Source organism: Rhinatrema bivittatum, chromosome 11 (genome assembly GCF_901001135.1).
Source record: "Rhinatrema bivittatum chromosome 11, aRhiBiv1.1, whole genome shotgun sequence".
Lineage (NCBI taxonomy): Eukaryota > Metazoa > Chordata > Amphibia > Gymnophiona > Rhinatrematidae > Rhinatrema > Rhinatrema bivittatum.
The window spans coordinates 49,443,749-49,459,453 of NC_042625.1; the positions used below are offsets into that span (position 1 = coordinate 49,443,749).

General features: G+C 43.9%; 1 protein-coding gene across 1 annotated transcript; it reads right to left on the reverse strand.

The window, feature by feature from the left end:
* Nucleotides 1–249: 249 nt before the first annotated feature.
* LOC115073233 lies at nt 250–10,281 on the reverse strand. Its single transcript, XM_029571502.1, has 4 exons — nt 10,088–10,281; nt 9,623–9,948; nt 8,296–8,717; nt 250–790 (listed from the first exon to the last, which is right to left on the reverse strand). Exons 2-4 carry the CDS (start codon nt 9,753–9,755, stop codon nt 548–550), a joined length of 798 nt encoding a protein of 265 aa, XP_029427362.1. The 5' UTR covers nt 9,756–9,948; nt 10,088–10,281; the 3' UTR covers nt 250–547.
* Between the last annotated feature and the right edge of the window lie 5,424 nt (nt 10,282–15,705).

Consider the following 15,705-nt stretch of genomic DNA (forward strand, 5'->3'; position numbering starts at 1 on the left):
TATTTCTGAATCAGTTTATATTGTATTATCTGTGTTTTGTTTTTTTATGGTGTTTGTAAACAATGTTACCCCACATGGATCAGGGTTTATTGCTTTCCAATCCACTTATCAATGATAAATCAATGGGTACCAATTTGGGAGGGCCCTACTACTACACAGCCTTCTTCCACTTCTCAGCACACATCGGCATACAACAGGTTGGAGAAAATGGAATGGGTGCGGGAGAAAATGAACTCAGCGCAATTCTGATCAAGTTTCCCTTTACTGATCAAAGGCTCAGAGGGCCCCCAGATTAGTTGGAGGACCTGGTTGCTATTTCAGGGGTACTAGTAGTGACTTTCTCTATTTCCTGCTGGCAGCACATGCTAGATTCTGGATGAAGAAGGTGCTTTCCTCACCTTGGAGTTACATTTCTGGCAGTACAGCATAGGATGTGGAGTAGTTTCAGGTTCTCTAAGAAAAGGACCCAACTGAATCACATTTGCCTTTTGGTTACTGCTTGCCTCTCTGCATTGCCCCATCCCAGAGTCAGGTTCACTGGATGTGGTCAGGGTGGAGCCTCCTCTACCTCTTTCATAGCTGTAATCAAGCGGTGAACTGCCTCATCCACCACTTTCTGAAGGGCCACAAATATCTTTTTCTCTTCCAGGAAATCCAAGAATTCACGGAAACGCTGATCACATAATTCTTGTCCTGTAGAAGACGTTAGATCTGATACTTCTGGTGTCTTTGGCTTACCATTGACGCCTATCGGGGAAGTGAGCTGCCCAGCTGGATGCGATGCTAGTATCTGTAACAAAACAGATCCAAATGAATACAGAAATGCAGAGGGATGAGACTCCCCCGTCTCCCGAGAATATACTGCAATGTGCTGAACACTCCAGAAACAATTTTACACCTTAGTGCGACCTTCGTTGGGCATCCAACTCATAGCAAATAGTGACTGAAAAGACTCTGGGCTATCTAGTTCAGTCCTCTTCCTGGTGGCATTTCCTATCCTGGGGCAGGAGAGTCTAGTGGAAGGCAAAACAACCCGCTCTCACCTATTCCCTGTCGTGCCCCCAGCTGTACCAACTCTTTCCTGTTATCTGCTATATGCTTGGTTTCTTTCACGGTCGGATGATTATTACTCCTTCTCAATAAAGATAATGGCACCTACTGTATCCAGCTAGGACCCAGAACTGCTATTTAACAGCAGAACTGGTTCTCCTTACCCTCAGGGAGAATCACTTAAAAAAAAAAAACAGTCTTGCTGCCAGCTTCTTCCTGGTAAGCTCCCCACTATAAGCTTGGGTACCCCCGCCCACCTTCAATATACAATAAATAAGGCAAAGAAAAAAAGAATTCTACATGCTATAAGAACAAAACTGTATGTGAACTTGAAACATGGGCTGAAGCCTAAGAAATACAAAATAACTACATGCCCCAGCAGTAAGAGGAGGAGTGGAGGAAGGATATCTGCCCACCACCAGTGCCCCCAGGTAAGCTGTGATGCCCCCCCTCTCCCCCCTACCTCGAAGAGGAACATGGTGGGAGGACGAATCCCCTTCTCAATCCCATGGGGCGCCAGAGGTGGGGGGGATGCATTGACTGCCAGGCTTGGCATCCAAGCAAATCCACCCCACCCCCTTTTACTTCTCTGATCATCACAGGTTGACGATGTCACCCCCAATGTTCAGAGTCTGCGCTGGCATGCTGGAAGGAGATGACGTTCTCTCTCCCCCCTCCCCCTACCCCACAGCATAAAGGTAGGAAAGGGGGAGAGGGAAGCGACAATGGAACAGGCCCCCACTTACCCACAGTGAGGTCAGCGTCATGCACTTAACTTATATCTGGGATAATGTTTCCAGTTTCCCTATCCCAGGATATACATGGGAAAGGAATCCGCTGTAAGCCACTGTGAATGTAATATGTGTGAGACCCTGTGCTTCTCACTATGCTCACGCGACAGACTAATGTATATAAAGTAGCGGGGTGGCCCTGTTAGTTCGCTTGAAGGCACAGAACTGCATGTCAACCAAAAATATTAATTTTAATAAAAATATGCACAAAGAAACACTATGTGAATGACACAATTAAAATGATAAATGTGCATAGGAAACAGGCCTTTACAATGAGTGCATTAACAATTATGTTTACAATATTCAAGTACTAAATTGCTTACCAGTAGGCTAACAAACCATATCAGAGACATATCTTGTTATTAGACTAACTTAATACATTTGGTCAGAGCCAAAAAAATACCATAAAATACATGACAATGGTATTGTAAAGAGGAAAGTGGAAGGGCAGAAATTGATTATAAAGTTTGGTATGGAAAATAGTTCCCTCCATAGAGGTGTTGGCTTGCTCTTTGAAATGTGTAATTTTGTGTCTTTGTAAGCTTATTCTGGCCAGAGGAGCAAGGCAACCCCTCCCCTGTGGAAAATGTTTCTGCCCCAAAGCACTGCACAGGACCATCCTTGTGGAGATGGGGAGAAAGAGACCCTGGAGTGATTTCCCTGGACCCCAGGATTTAGCGCGCCCTGCAGCAACTTTTGAGTCAGGAGAGCCAGTGAGATGGAGCTGATGCAGCAGGACCTGTACACCATGTTCGACGCTGCTGCCTCGCCCCCTCTCCTTCTCCCGATGGATTGTTCTTCATGGCCACAACCCAGTCTGCTCTTCAAATCTTGAGGGGCGGGAATGGGGTAATGGATAATGGACAACCCACAGAGGTTGACGTCCATGGGCATGTGTGCCCCCTGGATCTCACATCCCTCTAGGGCCAGCCCTGCTACTGCATTAATGACCTTATTATCAGGATACTAAAAAGTAAATTCAGAATATTCCAGAAACATAAAACGTTTGGAGTTAAAAATGATCAGACACTTCAGAAGTGACAAAAAAAGGACTCGTAGACTTGTTATTTTGAAGTCACTACCAGAAATAATCCTACTGCTGCTCTGTCGCCTTCTGATCACTCTAAAACATCAACCCTCTCTTCACACCACCATTATATTCATTGTTTTCTAGCAATTTCATCTCTTGCTCTGACCTGCTTATTCAGTTTGGACCTGAGGAAGGGAGTGTCTATTTCAGAAAGCTAATCAAGAAATGTATTGTTAGTCCAATGAAGGGAGTATTGAGAGGAGAGGAAAATTTTGCTAGCGGCTGAAAAGGATTGGTAAGAATTGCTAGCTGGGTACTACTGGGACTTAAGTTTGGGAGAGGTGAAATCATGGGTTAAACTAACTTCAAGTATATGTGCCTTGACTAAAAGCCAGAAAAAGTAATTAATGTATTTTAGTGTGTGTGTATGCATAAAAAAAGACCAGGGAGCTAGGTAAATTCTTTTCTAGTGTCTCCTGTGGTACATTAAGAGGAGAAGATTATCTTGCTGGTGACTGAAGAGGATCGGTGAGTATTGCTTTGGGAAATTTTAGGATTTAAAAAGTTTGGGGGAGAGGTGAAATAGTGAGGTATATTCTTTAATGTGTGTGCGCCTGTGGCAAATTGGTGATAGTAGCTTGGAAACAGCCAGAAAGAATAAGGAGGCAGACTCTGGCTGTGCAATATATTTACAGTGGAGAATGAAGAATAAAGCAAAATCAACAAAAGATACAGCTCACCTTACTTCAGGTAGATGTGCATTACTCAAACATAACAGATCTTAGTATCAGTGGGTCTTTGCCTGCTCCCTGGGTCCTCTCTAAACCTTCCATGACCTGAGTTCTTAAACTCTGGTGAGGGGCTCCTCCCTTCACCCAGGATTCCCTAGGGGATTTGTATTTTAAGAAGGACCAGGCAAGCCAGTTGTGCCTGCTACTTTAAGGTAGTCTGAGGGAGTTTTCTGTATACTCTCACACCTACCCTCCCCCTCAGCTCATTCTTGTTGGGATGAGTGCCTGCCTGTACTAGGGATACCTCTCTAGACAGGAATTCAGCATTGGTGTTTTCCCTGCCTGACCTATGTTGGATCTTATAATTGAAAGGCTGTAAAGCCAGGAATCATCTCATCACTCTCACAATGGACTCCTTGTTTCTATTCATCCATAGGAGTGGTTGGTGGTCCATTACAAGGGTGAACTGCCATCCCAGCATGTAATAGCACAAGGCCTCTAAGGCCCACTTGACTGCCAAGATGTCCTTCTCAACTGTTGAGTAATGCTTTTCATGGCGCATCAGCTTCTGGCTAATTTAAGACCCAGGATGTTCTTGGCCATCCTTCTTCTGAAGTAAGACTACTCCCAAGCCTACGTCTGAGACATCAGTCTGCACCGTGAAGGGTTCAGTGAAGTCTAATCTGGCCAGGACTGATATGGATTCACACAAATATAAGAGAGCCAAACTGTATATATAAAACATACAAAATTTATTCAAAAATATCACACATGTAAACCTGTGTGAATTCATGACAAGATTATAGAGAGTTGTATATTGATTACCCTGTGTATAAATATACAGGACTGATATGGAGCATATCGCCTCTTTCAGAGCCTGTAAAGCTATTTTCTGCTTTGCTTGACTTTCACTGGACCTTCTCTGGTGCTTTCTTTAACAACAGCCTTGTGACAGGCTCTGCCTTCTCTGAGTAATTGGGGGATAAACATTCTGTAATACCCGATAAGGCTTAGGAACGCTATCTCTTTTGCTTTTGATTGCAGGACTGGCACCAGTGTGATCACCTCGAACTTCCAAGTCTGTGGATGGACCTTTCCAAGTCTGTGGATGAACCTTGCCCTCCCTCGGGGTGTAGCCAAGATACTGGACATCTTGCACTCCCAGCAAGCACTTCAGACTGGTTAGCATGTCCTGGACTTGGGTTTGATGTGTGTTCCAGACTGGGTTGTACACCACAATGTCATCCAAGTAGGCTGTGTAGCCTTGATGTGGGCGGAGCAGGTAGTCAACCAAGCATTGAAACATTACGGGGGCACCATGTATTCTAAACAGGAGGATGGTAAACTGGAAAAGTTTCCCCTGGTGTCAAGGATGCTCCTTTGCAACTAGCATGAGAGGTACCTGCCCATAGCCTTTTGTAAGGTCCAGTTCATCCATTCATGGCATAGGGCATGTATTGAGTTTTGAGAACTCATTGACCTTTTTAAAGTCAATGCAGAACCTTATGCTCCCATTTGGCTTCAGCACTAATACTATGGGTGAGGACCAATTACTGTTAGACTCCTCTATTACCCTAAGCTGGAGCATCTCCTTCACTTTGGTCTCAATGACATGGAATCTGGCCTCAGGAATCTGATGGGGTCATTGCCATACCACAACTCTAGGAGGGGTAATGATGTCTTGCTGCACCAGGTGGATATGCCCAGGCAAGTTCGAAAAGATCTCCTGGTTTTTGCTGTCCCAGCCTCTTTAAGTCAGCTGTCTGTGTAGTGGACAGATGCTCTCTGAAAGGAACCTGGACTTGGTCTACTTCAGGTCCTACCTCTGGAATAAACTCTCCTTCTTGTACTACTCCGCACTCCTGTACAACCTGCTTCTTCAGAGGTTTACATGGTAGATTTGAGTTTTCTTTTGTTTATCTGGCTGGGCTATATTGTAATCCACAGGCCCAGTTTTCTCCAAAACTTCACAGAGTCCTTGCCACCAGGCTAACAGCTTGCTTTCCAATGATGGGAGGAGGACAAGGATGCAGTTCCCCCCCTGGAATACTCTTTGAACCATGAGATGATTGTAAGCTCAGGCTTGGGAACCCTGAGCCTTTCCTAGACATAGGTGGGCCACCTCCCCATCCATTTTTAGGTAATCCTGAACTCAGAGAATATAGTCCATGAGGTTCTGCCTACAGTTCCCAAGTCTTGCAAGCTATGTCCAAGGTTCCTCTTGGTCTCCTCCCATACAGTAACTCAAAAGGGAAAAATCCTATTGAGCTTTGTGATACTTCACGAATCGTGTACAGCATGTAAGGTATCAATGTGTCTCAGTTCTTGCCATCTTCACCCACAAATTTCTGCAACTTTTGTTTGAGCATTTGATTGAAGCACTGGGCCAGTTCATTGGTCTGTGGGTGATACATCAAGGTATGCAGAGTTTTTACCTTGAGCAAGGTGCAGAGTTGTTTCATTACCTTGGAGATGAATGGGGTTCTCTGATCCTTCAGGATCTCTTTGGGCAGCCCAAGTCATGAAAAAACCTCCATTAAGATGGTTGCCACTATTGGGGGTCTTCATATTCCATAGTGGTACTGCCTCCAGATATCTTGTGGCATAGTCCAGAATGACTAAGATATACTTATTTCCTCAAGTACATTTTGTTGCGTCGGCCAGCCACGGTACCTGTGACCGGCCTTCCTTACCCTTCGCCGCCTTCTCAGGGACAGGCTCCGGTCCCTTCACGACGTGGAGGGAGCACCTCCAGCGCTGCCCTCCTTGCGGTGGCCCTGCCTGCTGCTGGCAGCCTCACGGCATGGCAGAGACGCCGCTGCTACTCCCTCTGCAGGCCTGGCTCCCTAGGCATGCGCATGCGCCTTTCTAAGTTATTTAAAGGGCCCGCAGCACGCTAAGGCTGCTGGCCCTTTCTCAGTGATGTCATGGGGCCCAGTATATAAGGCCGGGCCCAGCCTTCGTTAGTTGCCTTTGCATCAGGTCTCCAAGCTGGTTGTGTACTCGTTGCCTCCTGGTGATTCTCCTGCGTTCGTGTTTCCTGATCCTCGCAAGTTCCTGTTCCTGCTCTTCTTCGTTCCTGCATTCCTGATTCCTAACCTTTCATCAGATTGCTTTCTTGGACACGACCTCTGCATCGCCTGACTACGCCATTGACTCTCTCCAAGCCTGGACCTTTGCATTGCCTGACTATGCTACTGACTCTCTCCAAGCCTGGACCTCTGCATTGCCTGACTACATTATTGATTCTCTCCAAGCCCAGACCTCTGCATTGCCTGATTATGCTATTGGCTCTCTCCAAGCCCGGACCTCTGCATTGCCTGACTACGCTATTGACTCTCTCCAAGCCCGGACATCTGCATTGCCTGACTACGCTACCAACTCTCTCTTCGTCCAGACCTCAGCCTTGTCTTGCCACCACTTCTTGATTGCTACCGGCCCTGACTCAACCTTGCTCTACAACACCTCTTCAGTCTACATCCTGGACTTGGCCTATTCAGGCTTCGGCCTGTTCTTGCTCGGGCGCCCCCTGTCTGACTTTGATTCTATTGGTGCCCGGGTCTCCGCCTCATCCAGTACAGACTTCTCTATTCCATTGTTGCTGCCTCTGGGCTGACCTCTTTATTCTGCCATCAACGACATCACATAAGCCCAGCCGGCCCAGGTACCCAAAGGCTCAACTTGCAGGGAATGAGGGCTGGTATTGGTGAAGCACCAGCCGGCCTCCGTCCATCAGCCCACTCCACCTGCTGATGGTGGGGACCTGTAGGATCCCTCCTATGAGTAGCATCAACCCCACCTTGGCCCAAGGTCCACTTCAGGTGCAACAGATTTCTCTAGTGGGCACACAAGATCTATGCCCACCATTTCAAAAGGGCGCTCTGCAGTTGCTGCTGCCCTGTAGAAAGGACCTGGATTACTTGCTCCATCTCCACTTCTTTCCAAGCTGCCTCCCAGCTACGTACAGTGCAGTAATAATGGAAGATTTCAATCAGCCCAATATTGACTGGGTAAATGTAACCTCAGGACATAATAGAGAGGTAAAGTTCCTGGATGGAATAAATGACAGCTTTATGGAACAATTGGTTCAGGAACCAACAAGTGAGGGAGCTATTCTAGATCTAATTCTTAGTGGAATGCAGGATTTGGTAAGAGAGGTAATGATGGTGGGGGCCACTTGGCAAAATTGATCAAAATATGATCAGAGATGAATTAATGACTGGTAGGGGGACAATAAGTAAATCTATAGCTCTAGCATTAACTTTCAAAAAGGAGACTTTGATAAAATGAGGAAGATAGAAAAAACTGAAAGGTGCAGCTACAAAGGTTGAATGTACACAGGCATGGACATTGTTTAAAAATATCATCTTAGAAGCACAGTCCAGATGTATTCCACACATTAAGAAAGGTGGAAGGAAGGCAAAATGACTGCCAGCTTAGTTAAAAAGTGAACTTGATTTTATTGTCTCTTGTTTTTAGGCTTTTAACTAGAATGTTATTGTTGCATAGGGATATTATTTTATTTTGAAAATGTGTTTTATGATATTATATTTTGCTTTTGATATTTTATGTTGTATTCTCTGCTTTTGTAAATTACATTTATTGCATTTTTCATGTAAATGGCATTGATCATTTTGGGATTTTGCAGACAATCAAGAAATAAACTAAACTAAGACAGAAAGGTAGAAAATACCTGTCTGAGATGAGGGCCAAAGTCTTCTTTCAGCGATATCTTCTCCTTTCCTCCTGACTCTAATAATTTGCTAATTGCTGTCTCTGCCACATCCTGGAGGGAATCTGATACCTTTTTTTCTTTTAGGAACTTCATGAATTTAGAGAGATGAGCATCAGCTGATGTTTTGGACATATCAGCGGAAACCAGTTGTTGAAGGAGAGATGGTAGCTGACTGGTAATGGCAGAAATGAATTTTTTTTTCTCTTCCTCTGTCCTGCTTTTAGCCCTAGATTTGTTAATAGCAGATATATCTGCAAAGAAACTGGATGAGTCACTTGCACTCTGGGTGCTGTCAATATGAGAAGATCTTGGTACATTTGCAGAATCCTTAGTGTCCATAGTTGGGGAAAGTCCTTTCCCAGTCTTGCTGATTGGGAACTCTGCAAAACACAATGAAAAAGGAACATTCACATGGAACCTTAAGGTGAAGGCCATGGTTATTCCATTGGCAAAAAAAAAAAGGAATTTACAATTAAAGAACTATCATGATTTATTTTTCTAGATATTTATGATTAAATATTCTCATAGACATCTGAGATTATACTTTAATTTCAACTATATTAATAAAACAGCAACAGCAAGCTGCCAAAATAGGATAAAACTGTCAGGTAGCTGATGCAATATTGTTTGTTTTATGCTGGCCCATAACAATTCAGGGAGAAAATAGCTTTGGTGAGGTAAATAATGTTCTGCAGTAATTTGTTCTATTGTGATTCAACAGCTCTACTTAAAAATGTGCAACATCTACGATTATCAATTTGAAATACTACTTAGGAAGGATTTTTTAAAATCAAGTTTAGCTCTAAAATAGGTTTTGGACTCTCCCTTTCAGTTATTCATACCATTATTATAAACAAGACATTTCTTAGAGTGAGTGGTCAGTCATAAAATGTTCATTTTTCCTTAGCACTTTTTCTAACCCTGAATAATAATGAAGTGAAGACTGGAAAATAGAGATTATTTATTTAAAATAACTTATAAACCACATCCCAGACCCAACAAAGGGACGCATGAAGTGGTGTACAAAAAAAACCAAACAAACAAAAAATCAAGCACAATTTCTAAAAACACACAACATTAGAACATAACAAAAATTAACTAAACACACTCTAAAAAATATAATTAACAATCCAAAATTCTTTATCACATAATATGTCACAGTTAATATAAGAAACAAAATCAGCTAATACCAAATCTTCCCACATGAAATAGGAAGTATTTTTCGTTAAATAAAACGACACTAATCATAGAGAAATGCAGAGGAGGAGGAGCTAATGGGCTGTACCTGTGTCGTCCATGTTAAGTTCCTCCGGTGTCCACTGATACTGATGATGTTCCACGTCCCACTGGTGTTGCTCCAGGGCCCGTTTGTGTAGTTCCGAAATCTCTCTTTGCTGTTTTACACCTTTTTGTTGCATTTTTTGTCGGAACTTTGTGGCTCAGCTTGTTCGCTTCTTGCTTCTGGATCCAAGGATTGTTCTGGCCTTCAGAGGCTGTGCCCTGTCTGTTGTTCTTATTGTTGCTCAACGCTTTGGTGCCCATGTGGTGCTGAAGGGACAGCGCCTCCTTCCTTCGGGTTCTAGTCCTCGGTCTCCTCGAGTTGCACCCTTTCTGAAATGATATCGACAAAAATGGGAGATAAACCATAAAATAGCAGCAGAATCTCTCCTCATGCCTGGGCCTTCAAATTTATCTCCCCCCCACACACACTCCCACATCCTTCCTGGAGAAAGCTGCTGGAGAAACTCACCAGAATTGGGATGTGATCTACACACATTTGGCTCCGAGCTCTGGGGAGCAAACTCCATGGCTTCAGCCTATTCTGCTTTTTCTGCGGAATAGTTAAGCCATCAATGCCGCAATAAAAAGATGACGAATGAAAACTACCCGGAGACCCCCTCTTTCCTACATTATAACAGTCTCATGATTTTCTGGGAATGATTTAGGATGACAACATTCAGTCTGTAGCTGTGGCCGCATCAGAGACGTCATAATCGCACTATTTGCCTCACACGTCAGAGAATCAGGCTTCCTTTCACGGTGTGGGAATACCGGGAGCTTCCGTTTCTTTCAAAGCCCGGTAAACATTCCAGGGTAGGATTGCTGTCCATGATACTTATAGGAAGGACGCCCTTGCACTGCGACTTCTGCTGTGCAGAACTGAATGAGGGCGATGTCTATTGTTAAGTTAAATAATAACAAAGCCGTTTATAATTAAAGGTCTTTGCGGTCCTGTTAGGGCGATCAACCTACTCAGCGTTAGTCTGGCCAGTGGAGGTCCTCTCCTCAGGCCATGGAAAAGGCAGGAATCAGCCTTTCCCAGGATGTGCCTAAATAAATAAATAAATGTGCCTGTGGATCACCTACTGGGTCCCAAGAAAAGGCAGAAAAACCCAGCACGTCACAGGCCAAAGGAGACCGTCTCCATCATTTTTCAGGCGTTGTGCCTGAATCTTTCCAGTACGAGAGTTAGTGTTCGGTGAAACTGGCTTAGAAAACTAAGGATGAGTTCCTTCTTAAACTGACTCTCTCCTTGTGTCACTGCAGCTGCTAAAGACAGCTCACCGTGTGCTTACTGTCTGTCTGTAAACCATTTCTAAGCCGTAGACCGAGAAAATAATCTGTGAGCTGGACTCCTACAGATACAGCTAAGAACCCTAGGTTTATTTGCAGAAGGATCAATGATTTAAGTAGGACAGAGAAATCGGGATTAATGATTCTTTTCGCTGGAACTTCTTCAGTGTGCAGCTAAGTATGGCCTGCAGCTTTCTGTTTGCAGAGATCAGTTTGGGGCTTGTTTTTTCCCTTTTTTTTTTTTTTTCCATTTTGTTTTTTTTTTTTTTTTCCATTTTTTTTCCCTTTTTTTTTTTCCATTTTTTTTTTTCCATTTTTTTTTTTCCATTTTTTTTTTCCATTTTGTTTCCCTCACATTTCTAAGAAATTTTTTTTTTCCATTTTGTTTCCCTCACATTTCTAAGAAGCCTAACAAGAGCGCGTCTATATTTCATTGTTCATAAAAGAAGTCTAGTTGAGTTTCTGTTTGGGTGAACCCTTGGCACATTCTTAAATCTATAAAAACAACTTATCGAATCTTCCACACTAATAATAAATTCGTATTATTCGTTTTGTGCTTCTTTTAACCAATACAAATCAACATGAAAGAAGAATGGGTATTGTGGATTTTGACGATCTTCTAGCATCTTAAAGAGTCATAAGTCCAAGTTTTAGGAGTCAGGTGTTCCAGGCCTCTGAGCCGATTTCCTTTTGTAATACGATTGTAACAGAATCGCCATTAATTCCACGCTTAATTCCATTATAACCTTTCTTTTTAACAGACCTCTGTAGCCTTCTGAAAAAAAACCAAACAAACAATTTGAACTCCATATCGAAGGACCCATGTATTATTCTCATGGCCACTATGAATCGAATTATTATATTTTATAATGATAGAAATCGTAGACATCATCTTCATAGGCAAAACAAAGCCGGGACTAGAACTGCAGGCATCCAGGGGATAAGGCAATCGGAAGTAAACGCGTGCAAGCGGCTGGGGTTAGTAAATGCTGAAGTGCATGATTCAAATCGGCCTTTACTATCTACAGCAATCTTCACGACTAAGCAGTTTTGCTTTCTATTTGGTGGACAAACTTTCCTTTGTAAAAGAAAACAGAGGAGCACCATTTCAAACACATAATTGTAATGGCAATAAATATTAATATACTACCGTATGATATAATACATCATTTGCAAAAGCCTAATTATAACCTTGAACCATCGAATAATAATAAGAATGAGCATCTATGAATCAAAAAGCCCGTAGTGCTCTCATAGCCACGGAGCTGTCTCCATGCAGCCACTTCGGAGGTGGTTATTATTCTAACTAAACGTGCGTCACGGAAGATTTGCATAACGAGTCATTAGGAAAAGGAAGAGAGATAAGACGGTCAGGATGCAGGTTGCTGAGAATTAATACACTTTGATCCATGGTCAGTTTTATTTGTGAATTGCTCTTTACCTCGCCTGGGCTCTGTAGCGAGGGCAGGTTCTCAGATTCTCCCAGGCTGCTGCCATCACTGCCAGGCTCCCCCGCAGCTAGAGGATGGGGGTCATGGCAGCATCCATCCGGGGCAGGATGGCATCATGAACAAACTGAAAGCAACTGATCACTGCCCAGACACATTGCCAGATACAACCAGAAACAGAGGAAGCTACCCGAGACAACAATGCTCCGTCGAAGAGATGACGTTCTGATTTCTCGCTGGTATTTTTGCAATCATATATAACTTAATGTTAATGCCTAGCAGGATACCGAGCATGGTCAGGTTGGTAATAATGTAGCTGATGCCCAGGATTATAGGGGCAGTATGACTCTGGAGAATGCCGAAAGTCATCAGCATGAGGAAAGGGAAAAGCCAGCAGAAGAGCAGGACATGTATCTGAAAGGAGAGACCATCGCAAAGCAACGATGATATTGAGCGGTCAGAATGGTGAGAAAGGTCACCCCCATGATGCTGTATACAAAATTATTCAGAGTAGTTAAATCACAAGCAGACTGTGATACATTACAGGAGGACCTTGCAAGACTGGAAGATTGGGCATCCAAATGGCAGATGAAATTTAATGTGGGCAAGTGCAAGGTGTTGCATATAGGGAAAAATAACCCTTGCTGTAGTTACACAATGTTGGGTTCCATATTAGGAGCTACCACCCAGGAAAAAGATCTAGGCATCATAGTGGATAATACTTTAAAATCGTCGGCTCAGTGTGCTGCAGCAGTCAAAAAAGCAAACAGAATGTTAGGAATTATTAGGAAGGGAATGGTTAATAGAAGAGGAAATGTCATAATGCCTCTGATTTGCTCCATGGTGAGACCGCACCTTGAAGTGTGTACAATTCTGGTCGCCGCATCTCAAAAAAGATATAGTTGCGATGGAGAAGGTACAGAGAAGGGCAACCAAAATGATAAAGGGGATGGAACAGCTCCCCTATGAGGAAAGGCTGAAGAGGTTAGGGCTGTTCAGCTTGGAGAAGAGACGGCTGAGGGGGGATATGATAGAGGTCTTTAAGATCATGAGAGGTCTTGAACGAGTAGATGTGACTCGGTTATTTACACTTTCAAATAATAGAAGGACTAGGGGGCATTCCATGAAGTTAGCAAGTAACACATTTAAGACTAATCGGAGAAAATTATTTTTCTCTCAACGCACAATAAAGCTCTGGAATTTGTTGCCAGAGGAGGTGGTTAGTGCAGTTAGTGTAGCTGGGTTCAAAAAAGGTTTGGATAAGTTCTTGGAGGAGAAGTCCATTAATGGCTATTAATCAATTATACTTAGGGAATAGCCACTGCTATTAATTGCATCAGTAGCTTGGGTTCTTCTTAGTGTTTGGGTAATTGCCAGGTTCTTGTGGCCTGGTTTTGGCCTCTGTTGGAAACAGGATGCTGGGCTTGATGGACCCTTGGTCTGACCCAGCATGGCAATTTCTTATGTTCTTATGTATAGCACCCACAAAGCTGCCACTTTTAACCCCTGGACTATCTGTGGCTTCAAACAGCCTAGCATGGTACCAGCCAACACTCAAAGCAAAGTCACTCAAGCTGCTGTAAAGGACGTCAAGGAACCTAGACAAAATAGCCACCCATTCAAGGCTACCCGTGAAGTGGCAAGAAGAAAGTGAAAAGACACAAGGAAGATGTTAACTAGCACTATCTACTCTCACTGACAGGGAAATCATATCTAAATGCTGTAGTTGGCTGGAGAGAGTCTTTTTCTTCTCACTAACCTGAAGGTTAGTGAAAAGGAAACGTGTAATAAATGAGGTATGTCGTCCAGAGGCAGCATTTTCCCCTATCATGGGACAGGTTGCTCTATGGTCCTTCGGTAGAGACTAAATCCAGCATTCAGTCCCCTGCATAGATGTCATCACCATGATGCCACCTCTCCTCTTAGGAGTGCTTCATCTCACCTCCTATTCTTTTTCATTTGTTCCTTCTTCATGCTTATTTGCTGAAGAGGAAAGAGATTAAAGTGTTGGGAGAAATAACTTTTTTTTTTTGTACCCTGGGATTTTTCCCTCCACAAATACACCTAGACAGGTCATGGAAGTGATGATGTTGGGCAGGGATCATGCATTAGAGGACTCCTTCTGGAACCCTGCAATCATGGGATCTGAATCCAAGCATTAGGTGTCACTTTTGAGAAATGACCCCAACTTCCTTCACCCCCTTAGGGCCATAAACTGGCAGTAACCGCCGGTTACCCTCATGTTTCTGTTTAGGGTAGTAACCGCCGCTCCGTGCAGGTTACCCTCATGTTTCTGTTTAGGGTAGTAAACGCCGCTCCGTGCAGGTTACCCCCATGATTCTGTTAAGGGTAGTAACTGCCGCTCCGTGCAGGTTACCCCCATGTTTCTGTTAAGGGTAGTAACTGCCGCTCCGTGCAGGTTACCCCTATGTTTCTGTTTAGGGTAGTAACTGCCGCTCCATGCAGGTTACCCCCATGTTTCTGTTTAGGGTAGTAATTGCTGCTCCGTGCAGGTTACTCCAATGTCTCTGTTAAGGGTAGTAACTCCCGCTCCGTGCAGGTTACCCCCATGTTTCTGTTAAGGGTAGTAACCACCGCTCCGTGCAGGTTACCCCCATGTTTCTGTTAAGGGTAGTAACTGCCGCTCCGTGCAGGTTACCCCCATGTTTCTGTTAAGGGTAGTAACTGCCGCTCCGTGCAGGTTACCCCCATGTTTCTGTTTAGGGTAGTAACTGCCGCTCCATGCAGGTTACCCCCATGTTTCTGTTTAGGGTAGTAATTGCTGCTCCGTGCAGGTTACTCCCATGTTTCTGTTTAGGGTAGTAACTGCCCTTTCGTGCAAGTTATCCCCAAGCGTTATGTTAAAGAGTAGTAACTACTGTTTCATGATAGTTACCTCCAAGCCTTATGTTAAGGATAGTAATATTAACATTCAAAACCAAGCAACTGTCAAACCTATGACAAAACTACTGCTATTAACATTTTTATGGGGTGAGCAGCCTTCTTGATGATTCAGACAGAGCTGCTTGACGTGCTTTGCTGTAAGGCTTGCCCGTAGAAGCAATCCTGTGCTTTTCCCCTAATATATGTATATCAGTACCACGAACCGTAAAAGTCAGGACCCAGTGTTGGCCGTGGTCTGAATCTAGTTCCTCTTTTACCCCCATTTTACCATTCATTCTCTTTGCTCCTGCTCTCTGCCCCTCCTCCAGACCCTCTGATCTCCTGGACTCCTTCCCGCCCGCCGCCTCTCCTTTTTCCCACTGTGCCTCATTCTCTCCTCTGAGGCGTGAGAGGCACAGATTGTTACTACCGGGGAGGAGAGAAAGACTGAGCAGCTGCCCCG

What these genes read in the sequence shown, in the direction of transcription:
- LOC115073233 (XM_029571502.1), bottom strand. Translation starts at nt 9,755, where the DNA reads ATGCAACAAAAAGGTGTAAAACAGCAAAGAGAGATTTCGGAACTACAC. An exon ending in ACTTAACATGGACGACACAG is followed by an intron (nt 8,718 to 9,622) that starts GTACAGCCCATT and finishes TGTGTTTTGCAG; the next exon opens with AGTTCCCAATCAGCAAGACT. An exon ending in TTGGCCCTCATCTCAGACAG is followed by an intron (nt 791 to 8,295) that starts GTATTTTCTACC and finishes GTTTTGTTACAG; the next exon opens with ATACTAGCATCGCATCCAGC.